The sequence below is a fragment of the Coregonus clupeaformis genome, unplaced genomic scaffold (assembly GCF_020615455.1).
Source record: "Coregonus clupeaformis isolate EN_2021a unplaced genomic scaffold, ASM2061545v1 scaf0148, whole genome shotgun sequence".
Lineage (NCBI taxonomy): Eukaryota > Metazoa > Chordata > Actinopteri > Salmoniformes > Salmonidae > Coregonus > Coregonus clupeaformis.
The window spans coordinates 37,361-50,980 of NW_025533603.1; the positions used below are offsets into that span (position 1 = coordinate 37,361).

General features: G+C 43.1%; 2 protein-coding genes across 2 annotated transcripts; one reads left to right on the forward strand and one right to left on the reverse strand.

The window, feature by feature from the left end:
• Positions 1-181: 181 nt before the first annotated feature.
• LOC121586217 (probable 28S rRNA (cytosine(4447)-C(5))-methyltransferase) lies at positions 182-9,384 on the reverse strand. Its single transcript, XM_041902743.2, has 16 exons — positions 9,273-9,384; positions 8,139-8,266; positions 7,926-7,968; positions 7,742-7,809; positions 7,338-7,588; positions 6,991-7,180; positions 6,648-6,847; positions 6,421-6,510; positions 6,140-6,227; positions 5,823-5,963; positions 2,242-2,381; positions 2,035-2,124; positions 1,794-1,916; positions 1,502-1,599; positions 1,250-1,386; positions 182-1,139 (listed from the first exon to the last, which is right to left on the reverse strand). The coding sequence occupies exons 2-16, from the start codon at positions 8,242-8,244 to the stop codon at positions 670-672; spliced, it is 2,235 nt and encodes a 744-aa protein (XP_041758677.1). The 5' UTR covers positions 8,245-8,266; positions 9,273-9,384; the 3' UTR covers positions 182-669.
• Positions 9,385-11,364: 1,980 nt separating this feature from the next.
• LOC121586220 (histone H1-like) lies at positions 11,365-13,588 on the forward strand. Its single transcript, XM_041902748.2, has 3 exons — positions 11,365-11,974; positions 12,423-12,724; positions 12,904-13,588. The coding sequence occupies exons 1-3, from the start codon at positions 11,683-11,685 to the stop codon at positions 13,417-13,419; spliced, it is 1,110 nt and encodes a 369-aa protein (XP_041758682.1). The 5' UTR covers positions 11,365-11,682; the 3' UTR covers positions 13,420-13,588.
• The last annotated feature ends 32 nt before the right edge of the window (positions 13,589-13,620 follow it).

Consider the following 13,620-nt stretch of genomic DNA (forward strand, 5'->3'; position numbering starts at 1 on the left):
ATCTAAGTAACGATATTTTAATATCAATCGTAATGAAGGATATTGTATTTGCACTGTGTCAGAGACTGAATATAATTAATTAAATGTACTGTTTATGAAAACTATCTAATAACATATTTGATGTCATACACGGTCAACAATACTGCAGTAATATAAAAATAATCAAGATGGGAGTATGACAAACAATCTGAGACGTTTTATTGTCTCAAGGATTAGTCTTTACAATACATACCATCAACTTGATCAAAGGACATACAAAATGAAATTAAAACAAACAGATAACATTGCAAGGAAGGATTAAAATGTGAAAATGTGATGTTTAACAAGAGTTGAAGGTAGAAGTTTGCCCTCAACCACAGATCTAGGATCAGATTACCATACTCCTACCCTAGAACCAATCATCCATGAGGGCCATGAAAAATATCTGCTCTAGTATCTGTGTGGTTAGGGACAACATCTACCTACTCCAAAGGGGGGTGGGGCTCAGGGCCCTCGAAGGAGGGCCTGCTGCAGTGATTTTCAGTCCAGAAGGAGACAATATTTATCCTAACATTCTCAGCTCAACTCTTGTGAAAATGACTGTCATCTGTCATGACAATTAGACCTCTCTGACTAGTGACAACGGCAAAATAATTACAGTCTTCATTTTCATAAACATTTTATACATGTTCATTGTCCAACCTCTTCTTTTTTCAGCAGCTTCTTCAACTTATTGAATTTGTTCTTCCCAATTCTCTTCTTGCTCTGCATGGGGGATTTCCTCTGTTTATCGCCCTTTTTCTCAAACCTGCTCCCTTCCTTTGACTCTTTAGTCGTCTCCCCTTCTGTTTTGACTGTGTTGGACTTCTTGAGCTCTCCGTCCACTTTCACAGTCTCACCATCCATCTTTGCGAATTTTGCTTTTTTCGTCCCAGTTGGTTTTTCACTTTTTTTCAGGGTGCTTGGGTTTGTTGTTTTCTTGACGATGCTTTTGGCTGGTTTCCCGTTGGCTGTTGCCTTCTGTGAGTCAGCTGGCTTGCCAGGGACTGGCTTCTGCTTCTTGGACTTGTTCTTAGACCCTGCTTTAGATGGTCTGTCCTCATCAGAGGAATCAGCTGTAACCTCTACTGCCTCAGATGGCTCGGTTTCCTCTTCTCCGTCTGGAATAGTGACAATAACAGGATGTTATTTTTATATAACACGAGTGGTGTTTCCATGACACTGGACAAAGCACTGTGGTTTATTAGATCCAAGGTGACATCTACTTTACCTTTGTCAACTGCTGTGGTTGGGACTGTGTTGGAGAACTTTTTCAGCTTGGCCACAAAGAAACCGTCCATGTTGTGGGAATGAGGGTAGAACCGGCGTGAGAGTTTCAGAGAGGGATGGAATCGTCTCTCTTTGAATCTAAATGGGAGGAAATATATATATTTTTTCTTATTGCACGAGAAAACGGTTAGGGGGGGTACAGGTAAATATCTGGATGAATGTGAATAATGTGGTGTTCTTATAACCCCTTTACCTGGTGAAGCCTTCTTTGCCAAAGTCCAGTCCAGTCTGGACGAGTTTGACGTTTCTTTTCTTGAGAGCATAGTCCACTACCCACTCGTTCTCCTCCACCTGGTGATAAAGTCAGTAAGGTAACTTCAGCTATTCTAGTCCAAATTAATTTAACCATCACAGACATTTTGTACATGTACCGAAAAAACACAAGAAAAAGCTGCGATAAAATAAATCATTGCAATTCACTTTAAGTAAAGCACCAATTTAGATTTTGTTTATTTGTCATCAGTGTGACACTCAGGTGTACCCACCATGATAGAGCATGTGCAGTACACCAGATAGCCTCCAGAGGGAGACTCAGCGTTGACAGAGTCGATGGCCGCCAGGATGAGCTCCTTCTGCAGGTGGGCCGACCGCTGGATGTCAGACTCGTCCTGAGAGACAGGACGTAGAAAGTAGGATTAGGAAGACATGAACAAGAAGTTGTCATTAAAGGCCAGTGTCTACTGTAAATCTAAGGGCCTGTGTAGTGTATAATAGGTTTTTTCTCACCTTACTGGTCTTAACAGCAGGGTCTTTGGCGATTACTCCTGTGCCTGAGCAGGGAGCATCAAGCAGCACTCTGTCAAACCCACCCATGACCTGCGAACATAGTAACTAACAGGTTAACATACCATCAATGGGTGTAACATACATACTTATATTGTGTCATACAGTACATGTACAAACTGCATGTAGAGCAAGAACCTCTCTTATTACCTTAGGGAACTGCCTGCCGTCGTAGTTACAGATCACTGAGTTGGTGACTCCCAGACGGTGGATGTTGCCCACCACACTCTTCAATCTGTCAGCACTGGCATCATTGGCCACAATCACCCCTGTGTTCCTCATCAACTGGGCTGTGGGACACACATATACACAATAAATAAGTAATCCAATAAAAGGTAAGTCTTGCCTGTTAAGCCCTAGATCAGGGGTTCTTAAACTTTTTCAGGATGGGAACCAAATGAGAAATTCAGTGTTTTCCTGGGACCCAAGCTCATGAAAACATGCCCCCTTTTGGGGGCCCTAAACGAGATATGGTTGGGTGGCTCCCCCACCTCACAGGCAAAACATTTTAGTTTTAAAGTTAATTTCCTGCAATTCTACACACTTTGCCATGACTTATGCCATTTTAATATGATATCTGAATGAGAGTGACTAACAAAATCAATGGGGAGCCCCTTGGGACACTGTAAAGTCCATGGAGAATAAGAGCACTTCCTCCCAGCTGCCCACTGCACTGAGGCTAGGAAACACTATCACCACCGATAAATCTACAATAAACGAGAATTTCAACAAGCATTTTGCTACGGCTGGCCATGCTTTCCACCTGGCTACCACTACCCCGGCCACCAACTCCGCACCCCCCGCTGCAACATGCCCATGCCCCCCCTGCTTCTCCTTCACACAAATTCAGACAGCTGATGTTCTGAAAGAGCTGAAAAATCTGGACCCCTACAAATCAGCTGGGCTAGACAATCTGGACCCTTTCTTTCTAAAATTGTCGCAACCCCTATTACTAGCCTGTTCAACCTCTATTTCGTAACGTCTGAGATCCCCAGAGATTGGAAAGCTGCCGCGGTCATCCCCCTCTTCAAAGGGGGTGACACTCTAGATACAAACTGTTACAGACCTATATCCATCCTGCCCTGCCTTTCGAAAGCCAAGTTAACAAACAGATGACCGACCATTTCGAATCCCACCGTACCTTCTCCGCTATGCAATCCGGTTTCCGAGCCGGTCATGGGAGCACTTCAGCCACGCTCAAGGTCCTAAACGATATTATAACCGCGATCGATAATAGACAGTACTGTGCAGCCGTCTTCATCGACCTGGCCAAGGCTTTCGACTCTGTCAACCACGCATTCTTATTGGCAGACTAAATAGCCTTGGTTTCTCAAATGACTGCCTCGCCTGGTTCACCAACTACTTCTCAGATAGAGTTCAATGTGTCAAATCGGAGGGCCTGTTGTCTGGACCTATGGCAGTCTCTATGGGGGTGCCACAGGGTTCAATTCTCGGGCCGAATCTTTTCTCTGTGTATATCAATGATGTCGCTCTTGCTGCTGGTGACTCTCAGATCCACCTCTACGCAGACGACACCATTTTGTATACATCTGTCCCTTCATTGGACACTGTGTTAACAAACCTCCAAACGAGCTTCAATGCCATACAACACTCCTTCAGTAGCCTCCAACTGCTCTTAAACACTAGTAAAACTAAATGCATGCTCTTCAATCGAACGCTGCTGGCACCCGCCCACCCGACTAGAATCACTACTCTCGACGGATCTGACCTAGAGTATGTGGACAACTACAAATACCTAGGTGTCTGGTTAGACTGTAAACTCTCCTTCCAGACTCACATTAAGAATCTCCAATCTAGAATCGGCTTCCTATTTCGCAACAAAGCCTCCTTCACTCATGCTGCCAAACATGCCCTCGGTAAACTGACTATCCTACCGATCCTTGACTTCGCCGATGTCATTTACAAAATAGCCTCCAACACTCTACTCAGCAAATTGGATATAGTCTATCACAGTGCCATCTGTTTTGTCTCCAAAGCCCCATACACTACCCACCACTGTGACCTGTACGCGCTTGTTGGCTGGTCCTCACTACATGTTCGTCGTCAAACCCACTGGCTCCAGGCCATCTATAAATCACTGCTAGGCAAATCCCCGCCTTATCTTAGCTCATTGGTCACCATAGCAGCACCCACCCGTAGTCTGCGCTCCAGCAGGTATATCTCACTGGTCATCCCCAAAGCCAACACCTCCTTTGGCCGCCATTCCTTCCAGTTCTCTGCTGCCAATGACTGGAACGAATTGCAAAAATCTCTGAAGCTGGAGACTCTTATCTCCCTCACTAACTTTAAGCATCAGTTGTCAGAGCACCTTACCGATCACTGCACCTGTACACAGCCCATCTGAAATTAGCCCACCCAACTACCTCATCCCTATATTGTTATTAATTTTGCTCTTTTGCACCCCAGTATCTCTATTTGCACATAATCTCGTGCACATCTAGCATTCCAGTGTTAATACTAATTGTAATTATTTTGCACTATAGCCTATTTATTGCCTTACCTCCATGACTTGCTACATTTGCACACACTGTATATATATTTTCTGTTGTATTTTTTTTTACCCCATATGTAACTCTGTGTTGTTGTTTTTATCGCACTGCTTTGCTTTATCTTGGCCAGATCGCAGTTGTAAATGAGAACTTGTTCTCAACTGGCTTACCTGGTTAAATAAAGGTGAAATAAATAAAAATAAAAAATTGGAGTTCAGGGCCCTTGGGCACGTGCCCTGTGTGCCCGGTCGGTATTCGGCCATGATTAGATAGTCTAGCCAGCTAACTTACCAATCTAAAAAGTGTTCGCTGACATGGCTAATTAACTGCTAGGTTTCCATCCAATTGGCAACAGATTTTCATACGAATATTCTAAAATCTGCAGAAAGAAAAGATGCACATTTTCCCACCAGTGGTGTGTTTTCACCAAACTGACTTGTTGCGGATAGAAATCAGTGCGTGATGACATAGGGCAGACAAAATGTACTTTTTCGCTTAAGTTTTCATGTACCGAATAAATATCTAAAGTTCTATGTGTTTCCATCGCATTTTCAACTCTACCGATAGTTTTGTCACAAAAACTGTTGCGTTACATAGCAAATGTGCCTACTCTGGTCTTGGCACGTGCGCTCGCAGATACAGTGTGGGTAGGCTAGTCTACATGATTATTTTTTTATGGATGAGAGTGAGAATATTTTTTATTTTTCAAACGGCAGTCATGCATCGATCATCAGAACAAGACCCTCAATATTTATTGGAAAGGAGCATCAAGCTCATCCCTGTGCACTTTCACCACCCTGTGAAGTTCATCATTTATTTAATCTGTAGCCTAATAAATTGCATGGTTTCCCGAGTCGCGTTTCCACTGCCATTTCTCGCATAATTATTTTTACAGACATAAAAAGATCCCACCATGTCGAACGAACAAATGATATGTCGCCATTTATAATAATATCTATATATTTTTTTATACATTATGACTTTACGCACATAAAAACTGTGGATGGAAACGTGGCTATTGACTGACATAGCAAGAGAAAAACCACTGCTGCACAACCAAATTTCAAAATGGCACCTTGTGTTTTCTTCTATTCTAACTCCCATGTCACAACCCATAATCTAAGAAAGGCTGCCCTTGATTATTAGGTTAATTGTAGAGACCAACAGCAGTAAACAGTATTGTGCTCATTGCCATTCAACTCTAATTTTTAACATCCTCACCCATATAGGTGGTCTTTCCCCCTGGAGCTGAGCTCATGTCGAGCACCGTCTCCCCCTCCTGGGGAGAGAGAGCCATGACAGGCAGGAAACTAGAGGCTCCCTGCAGCATGTAGTGACCAGCCAGGTACTCCGGGGTCGCACCTGGGAACGGAAAAATACTAGGTTTAACACAGGGCAGACACAGACAGGAAGACACACTCATCAATTAATGTATACTTACTCTAAACACACAGAAAGCAAAATAACAGTAGTAATTAGAAAATTAACATTCTAATCTGTCATACACATATAAAAGGTTAGAGTGTGCTGGTACTGACCTATGGGTACTGAGGAGTCGAAGATGACCAGGCCCACTTTAGACCACTTCCCCAGAGGATCCAGATTCACCCCTCTGTTGATCAGGGCCTGGGACAAAGAACATACACGTCACTCAGTCTGGCAGAGGAACAGGCATTACTATTAGCATCCAATTATCCTTTGGTCAATTCCAAATGGACCCCTAGTCTTAATCCTTTCAGAGCTACACCAATGCCTAGGTGGTAGGGGTGGAGTTGGGGCACCTTTATTTGAGCCAAGTTGAAAGAGTAAGGTTTGTTACCTGAGCCAAGTCCCTCCTCCTCGTCTTCAGTGTATTGGTCCGAATGGTGACAGGTCGCTGAATTTCATTGGCCTCCAGGAAATCAATCAGCTACAAAGCACATAAAAAGAGGGAAGCCTTAGTTCAGCATGATGACAAAACCGTTACAACAAAACGTAACCTTCCATAGACTTCCTGTTCATTTTGCGTTACTATAACATTCGGGAGAACATAGCAATGATACATACCTCTGACACTGGGAAGATATCCAGCAGTTTGTCTATGAGGAAATTGTTGTAGCTGTAGTAAGTGGAAAGATCCTTTTTCAGGAGAGAGAGGTACTCTGTTCTCTCTTTCCCCTCCTCCCTCTTGGTGGCAAAGTGAGAGAGAACGTCCACGTTGTCCTTTATTCTCTGGTGGATGGTCTGCAGGTCTACAAGCAAAACGCCTGCATCCACAGGAGAGAGAAAGACACTTAGTACAGATGGAGTCCACAGGCACCGATAAAGAACACGTAGCAATGTGTAAACTGGCATAACAAAAAGCATAACTGTCAAATCTAAAAAGTACAAATCTAAGCTCTAAACTCACCCTCTTTTGCTATCTCCTCTGCACCAGGTAGTATGAATTTGTCCATCTCATCTATATTAGCCTGTACCGTGTCATCTTCATCCATGTCTTCATCTCCACTCTTCCCCTTATAATCATCATCATCACTCTCCTGGCCCATGGCTTCCTGCAGCTTCTTCTGCTTCCTGGCAGCTCGCTCGATGGGGAGCAGCTGAACGAGAGATGAAAAGAGGAGTAAGGAACAGATGATTCAACAGACAAAGACTCAGCACCTTGCTAAAGAACAGTAAGAACTTTGAAGGAAGAACATTGTTTTGCTATTTAGAACATGTCCTGGACGCATAACTTCCTTCAATAATTTCACATACCTCCGCTCCATCACCGTCTCCTTCCCCCTCTCCTTCACTGTTGTCCTCCAATGCACCGTAGTCATCAACCAGGTCTTCATCATCATCTCCCTCAATTAGCAGTTTTTTCCCTTTATTCTTCTCCCCTCCCTCTTGTCCCTCGTCCTCTTCCTGCTCCCATTGGCTGTCACTGTCATCCTCGTCATCTGATTGGCCGACCTCACGCTTCCTCTTTGCTGGCTTCAGCCATTCACTGTTTTCATCTGTGAATCCTTGAGAACAGGGGAAACAAACCAATTCAGTCACCATAGACATTCATGGCTATAGTATTGAGAACACAGTGAATGGATGGGGCTGTCTGACTCTGGATCCACATGGACTTAGATGACTTACCCCCCAATGCTAATGAATGAACAGTAACTTACCTTTTTTTGGCTCCTCCTTCTCAATGGTTTCCTTGGGCTTTTTGGTCACCTGAGCTCGCTTCCCAGCTCTACAAAACGTCATCATCATTATCACCATCATCTTCAGCTAAAGTGTGTGACACTACATTACACAGTGGTTTAAAAAGGAGTTGACGACATAACATCCAAAAGATTATAAACATACCTTTTCCTGGACCTGCTTGACAGTCGTTTTGGTGCAGTATCCTCTGCAAATGACAAGCATAGTTAGTTAGTGAGCATCAACCTCTAAAGATTCATGTCTCATTCCCAGTCATGTATCCTTGCTTTAGTACCACTGTACTCCCAGCAAGTGAGGTTATACTGAGCATGACTTCAGCTCTTCAGAAGCTGTATGTTACAATAGCATCCCTCTCACCATCCGTTAAGAACTTGGCCAGCTCAGTCTCTGCTCCTTTCTGCTTCCTGGACTTCCGCCCCGGCCCCTTCTTCACATAAGTGGTGGGATCCAACTTCCTGCCCATGACTAACACCTACACAGGTAGTCTGGAGAGAACATATAAGTCATGATCAGTTGGTAGAGCATGGCGCTTGCAACGCCAGGGTTGTGGGTTCGTTTCCCACGGGGGTGGGCAGTATGAAAATGTATGCACTCACTAACTGTAAGTCGCTCTGGATAAGAGGGTCTGCTAAATGACTAAAAATGTAAAATGATCACGTTGGATTTACACACTAAGGCATAGGATCAGAATGGGATGAAGGTAGTCACTAACTATGCACTGATGGCAACTCTGAAAGATGGTTGCTAGCTATATTCTCAGGAACATGTTTACATTTACATTACATTTTAGTCATTTAGCAGACGCTCTTATCCAGAGCGACTTACAGTTAGTGAGTGCATACATTTTATTTATTTTTTTCATTTTCAGAATCTGTTCCAAGAACGTTGCAAATAACAAAGTTATAAATAACGAAAAATCAGCTTAACTTGAAAAGTTTATTGAAAACATGTTCCTGAGAATATATCACCTCTTAACTCTGACCTGCACTCTGATGTGGACAAAAATAAAAAGGAATGTGAAATATTAAAAATGTGACATGTCACTAACATCACGGTGTAATATGTAGTTATTATAATACGTGGAACATCCTTTTCATATGCCAAGTGGGCATTCTCTTCATAAACATGTTAGGTAGCTATCTAGCTAATTAGTTGACAACTGCTAAGCGTTAGTACAAACTTCCACGCATACTAACGTTATCCATCAATGGTATCCGCTTATACTCAAGTATGATGATATGCCGGTAATTAGCTAACGTTAGGTAACGACACATTGACTTCTCAGTTAAAAACAGACAAGTTGCATTCTAAAGACAAACCAACGTTAATCTCATGAGGTTGCTATGTGCTGTAAAGAATGTTACCTAGCTAGTTAGCTGGAACTTGCTACCACATACACTGTGCAAGTCCGTCACCATGACTTGTTCATTCACTTGTGTATGGCACAAACAATCACGACATTTCTCTTTACGACAACTCTCCAAAACTCACCTATGCAATAGTTTAAGTATAATGTATTTATTCGATCCTTGATTCCAGTTTACAGATTAAATGTACGCACATGTGACTTTTTTTCTAGCACACGTTGATTCCCGGAAGAAACACACATGCGTTTCCGGCGCATGTGATATACGAAGGCAAAATGCAAATCTTTGCAAAGGGAGCACAGAGTTTTCAAACTCTGGAAGTAGGTTGGAAATATTCTGTCTCTTTTATATACTAACTGAAAATAAACTTTTACTCATTCCGTTTCGTGTAGACCTATGTGAATATAATTAATATTACAGATTTTAGTCATTTTCAGTTGGATGCATTGTCCCAATTAATAATGTTAATAATATGTTATTTCCCTGGGGCATTGACAATCAGAGATAATAATCAACCTTTTTCGATGATATACTGAACAAAAATATAAACGCACCATGTAAAGTGTTGATCCCATTTTTCATGAGCTGAAATAAAATATCCCAGAAATGTTCCACACGCACAAAAATATTATTTATCTCAAATTTTGTGCACAAATGTATTTACATCCCTGTTAGTGAGCATTTCTAATTTGCCAAGATAATCCATCCACCTGACAGGTGTGGCATATCAAGAAGCTGATTAAACAGCATGATCATTACACAAGTGCACCTTGTGCTGGGGACAATAAAAGGCCACTAAAATGTGCAGTTTTGTCACACAACACAATGCCACAGGTGACTCAAGTTTTGAGGGAGCACGCAATTGGCATGCTGACTGCAGGAATGTCAACCAGAGCTGTTGCCAGATAATTTAATGTTAATTTCTCTACCATAAGCCGGCTCCAAAGTGGTTTTAGAGAATCAGTAAGTCCAACCGGCCTCACAACCACAGACCACACGTAACCACGCCAACCCTGGACCTTCACATCTGGCTTCTTCACCTGCGGGATGGTCTGAGACCAGCCACCCAGACAGCTGATGAAACTGGGTTTGCACAACCTAAGAATTTCTGCACAAACTGTCAGGAACCGTCTCAAGGAAGCTCATCTGCATGCTTGTAGTCCTCACCAGGGTCTTGACCTGACTGCAGTTCAGCATTGTAACCGACTTCAGTGGGCAAATGTAACCAACTTCAGTGGGCAAATACTCACCTTCGATGGCCACTGGCATGCTGGAGAAGTGTGCTCTTCATGGATGAATCACAGTTTCAACTGTACAGGGCAGATGGCAGACAGCGTATATGGCGTCGTGTGGGCGAGCGGTTTGCTGATGTCAACGTTGTGAACAGGGCCCCTTGGTGGTGGGGTTATGGTATGGGCAGGCATAAGCTACGGACAATGAACACAATTGCATTTTATCGATGGCAATTTGAATGCACAGAGGTACCGTGACGAGATCCTGAGGCCCAATGTCGTGCCACTCATCCGCCGTCATCACATCAAGATGAAAATGTCCCAGTTCTTCCATGGTCTGCCTGCATACTCACCAAACATGTCACCCATTGAGCATGTTTGGGATGCTCTGGATCGATGTGTACAACAACATGTTCCAGTTCCCACCAATATCCAGCAACTTCGCACAGCCATTGAAGAGGAGTCGGACAACATTCCACAGGCCACAATCAACAGCCTGATCAACTCTATGCGAAGGAGATGTGTAGCGCTGCATGAGGCAAATGGTGGTCACTCCAGATACTGACTCGTTTTCAGATCCAGGTTCCTACCTTTTTTAAAGTATCTGTGACCAACGGATGCGTATCTGTATTCCCAGTCATGTGAAATCCATAGGGCCTAATGGACCAAATGTATTTATTTAAATTGACTAATTTCCTTATATGAACTGTAACATTTTTGAAATTGTTGCATGTTGCGTTTATATTTTTGTTCAGTGTTCAAAGGAGCGCAAATAATGTAGAAAAACTAATGTCTCAAATATAACATTTAAATGATTTCTCAAAGTGTGAATTTCCTGGTACAAAGAACAACAAATACCAACCAAGCACCACACAACCCTGACTTTATTCCAGAGACTTTTCGTTCTCCTTCATAGACACTCACAGACCGTCGTTTTATTATAGGCAAATAAGCGCCACCAACCGGTACTCTCACACGTTGCTCAAACAGTTGCTTGCAACAGGCGTTGCTTGCAGTAATTAGCTAGCTCAAACCTACAGAGTATTTTGGTTGCTTGCTTCTGGTGACCCGTCCCGCGTTAAATATAATTATCGAACGACCGTTTAATTATATATATATTTTTTCGAACGACCGTTTGAAAACTGAAATTGTTGTTTTTTGAAAATGGAAATTGACAACAAAATGTTGTCATCATTTCGATCGCTAACGTATCCCACTTTCCCAACTCTGTCTGACCATTTAACATTAGCTAGCTATCTTTACTTTATGTGATTTGCTCGACCACAACTTGTAATCAAGGATATGCCTAGAAACGACCGCAACAATAAAGATGTCAAACGAGAAAGGAAAAGGAAAGTTAACATAGAATCAAAGGGAACAGTTACAGTAATCAACGGAGGACAAGAGAAAGTTAAACGTAAACCGCCAGTAAAACCACCGGTCAAGTCACCGGTGAAGCAGCAAACAAAGCCAGTAAAAAATCCAGGTGGTCGGGGCCTTGGGAAAGCAGGGGCTAGACGTTTGGGTCAGCTATTGAAGCGTGCAATCCAAGAGAAGAACAATGTTACAGGAAACGAAAAAGTGCCTTTGCCAAGTGAGTGATCTAGCTAGCTACTTTGGCGTGTGTGTGTGTGTGTGGGGGGGGTGTATGGTGTATGGTGTATGGTGTATGGTGACTGTCAACTGGACACCTAGCTGTTACGCGAAGAGATCGGAACATTTTGACGAGGTCGCTAGGTTTTGGGTCAAGGCTGCTATATTACCCCCATCCTTCAGAAAGCGCATTGTTGTGCTTCACCCTTGCCACTCTTGATGACCGCAACCAGGGGCTAGTCATAAATGGGGCTTGAACCCAACACTTTATCTGGTGCGCCAAGATATCCAAACCTCTTGACCAGGTCGCTAGGTGTTGGGTTAAGGTCGCTACAATATCTTCATGATTTTCAAAAAGCAATTTAGAAGTAAGTATGTGATGTTTATGTCAATTAAAATATTTCATAACCATTGAGTGTGTCCCCATCTTCATCTCAATCTGTATCCAGCGACCCCAGTTCGCCTGTTCAAGTACCAGACACAGGCAGAGGCTGCATCTGCACCCAAAACCAACGATGCAAGGCGTGTGGCTACCCGGGTCTCCCAGCTCATCCTTCGGGTAGTCTCCCAGTGCAAGCACCGGGGTGGCATCTCCATGGTGGACCTCAAGCATGCCCTGGCTGCTGGTGGCTATGATGTCACCAATAACAACACCTGTGTGAACTTAGCAGTGAAAGGCCTGGTGAGGAAGGAGACACTGGTGCAGACTACTGGAGCTGGTGCATCTGGGTCATTTAAACTCAACAGAAAGGTAACTGTTTGAGTAATATATTTGTCAATGGTGGTTTGTGTTTTAGCTCCTTGGCAGTTTAATTTTCCACTGAGTAGGAAGCAAATTGCACCACGGTGCATAATTCACTGTCAAACTACAACCAGTTATTTGGGAATTATGCAGATGTTTCTCTCTCGTCTCCTGTTCTAAAACCACAGAAACTGACGTATGAGAAGAGAGTTAAGACAAGAGCCATGAGAGACCGTGCAGCAGTCGAGAGGGCCAAGCAGAGAGAACGTGCAGCAGCCCAGAGAACCAAGCAGAAAAAAACTACTAAACCAACAGGAAAAGCTTTGAAACCAGGAGCTAAACCAACAGGAAAAGCTCTGAAACCACCAGGAAAAATAACTAAACCAGCACGAAAAGCAGTGAAACCAGCAAGAAAACCAGCTCGCAAGGACAAAACAGTTGTAGAAAAGGCTCAAAGGGAAATAGGAGATAGACCAAAACAAGTAGGCAAAAGCCACAAACCAGCAGGACAAGCATCAAAATCACCAGCCAACGTCCAAAAAACAGGCTGCAAAGCCCCTAAACCTGCAGGAAAGGCCTTGAAAGCAGCCAATCAGAAAACTCGCAAAATGGTTGTAACCCCCAATACAAAGCCACAGATAAAACAACCTAGGGTTGCCAAAAGACGTGCGTCCTTGTTGAAATGGACCGAGAGTATGGACTAAAAGAGTAATATGTCAGTAGTAGATTTAGGTCAAACTACCGTAACCTTACAATGTTATATTTTGTCAATCAAATCATATTGTTATTGGTTATTATATTATTACTCACAAATTACATGTATATCGAGTGATTATTCAACCAGTATTACATAAAAACATGTTTTGTCCCCATCGTGAGTGTTGAATTGTTTTGTTCCCTACTCT

What these genes read in the sequence shown, in the direction of transcription:
- LOC121586217 (XM_041902743.2), bottom strand. Translation starts at nt 8,244, where the DNA reads ATGGGCAGGAAGTTGGATCCCACCACTTATGTGAAGAAGGGGCCGGGG. An exon ending in GAAGGAGGAGCCAAAAAAAG is followed by an intron (nt 7,589 to 7,741) that starts GTAAGTTACTGT and finishes CCTGTTCTCAAG; the next exon opens with GATTCACAGATGAAAACAGT. An exon ending in GGAGGAGGGACTTGGCTCAG is followed by an intron (nt 6,228 to 6,420) that starts GTAACAAACCTT and finishes TCTTTGTCCCAG; the next exon opens with GCCCTGATCAACAGAGGGGT.
- LOC121586220 (XM_041902748.2), top strand. Translation starts at nt 11,683, where the DNA reads ATGCCTAGAAACGACCGCAACAATAAAGATGTCAAACGAGAAAGGAAA. An exon ending in CGAAAAAGTGCCTTTGCCAA is followed by an intron (nt 11,975 to 12,422) that starts GTGAGTGATCTA and finishes ATCTGTATCCAG; the next exon opens with CGACCCCAGTTCGCCTGTTC. An exon ending in CATTTAAACTCAACAGAAAG is followed by an intron (nt 12,725 to 12,903) that starts GTAACTGTTTGA and finishes CTAAAACCACAG; the next exon opens with AAACTGACGTATGAGAAGAG.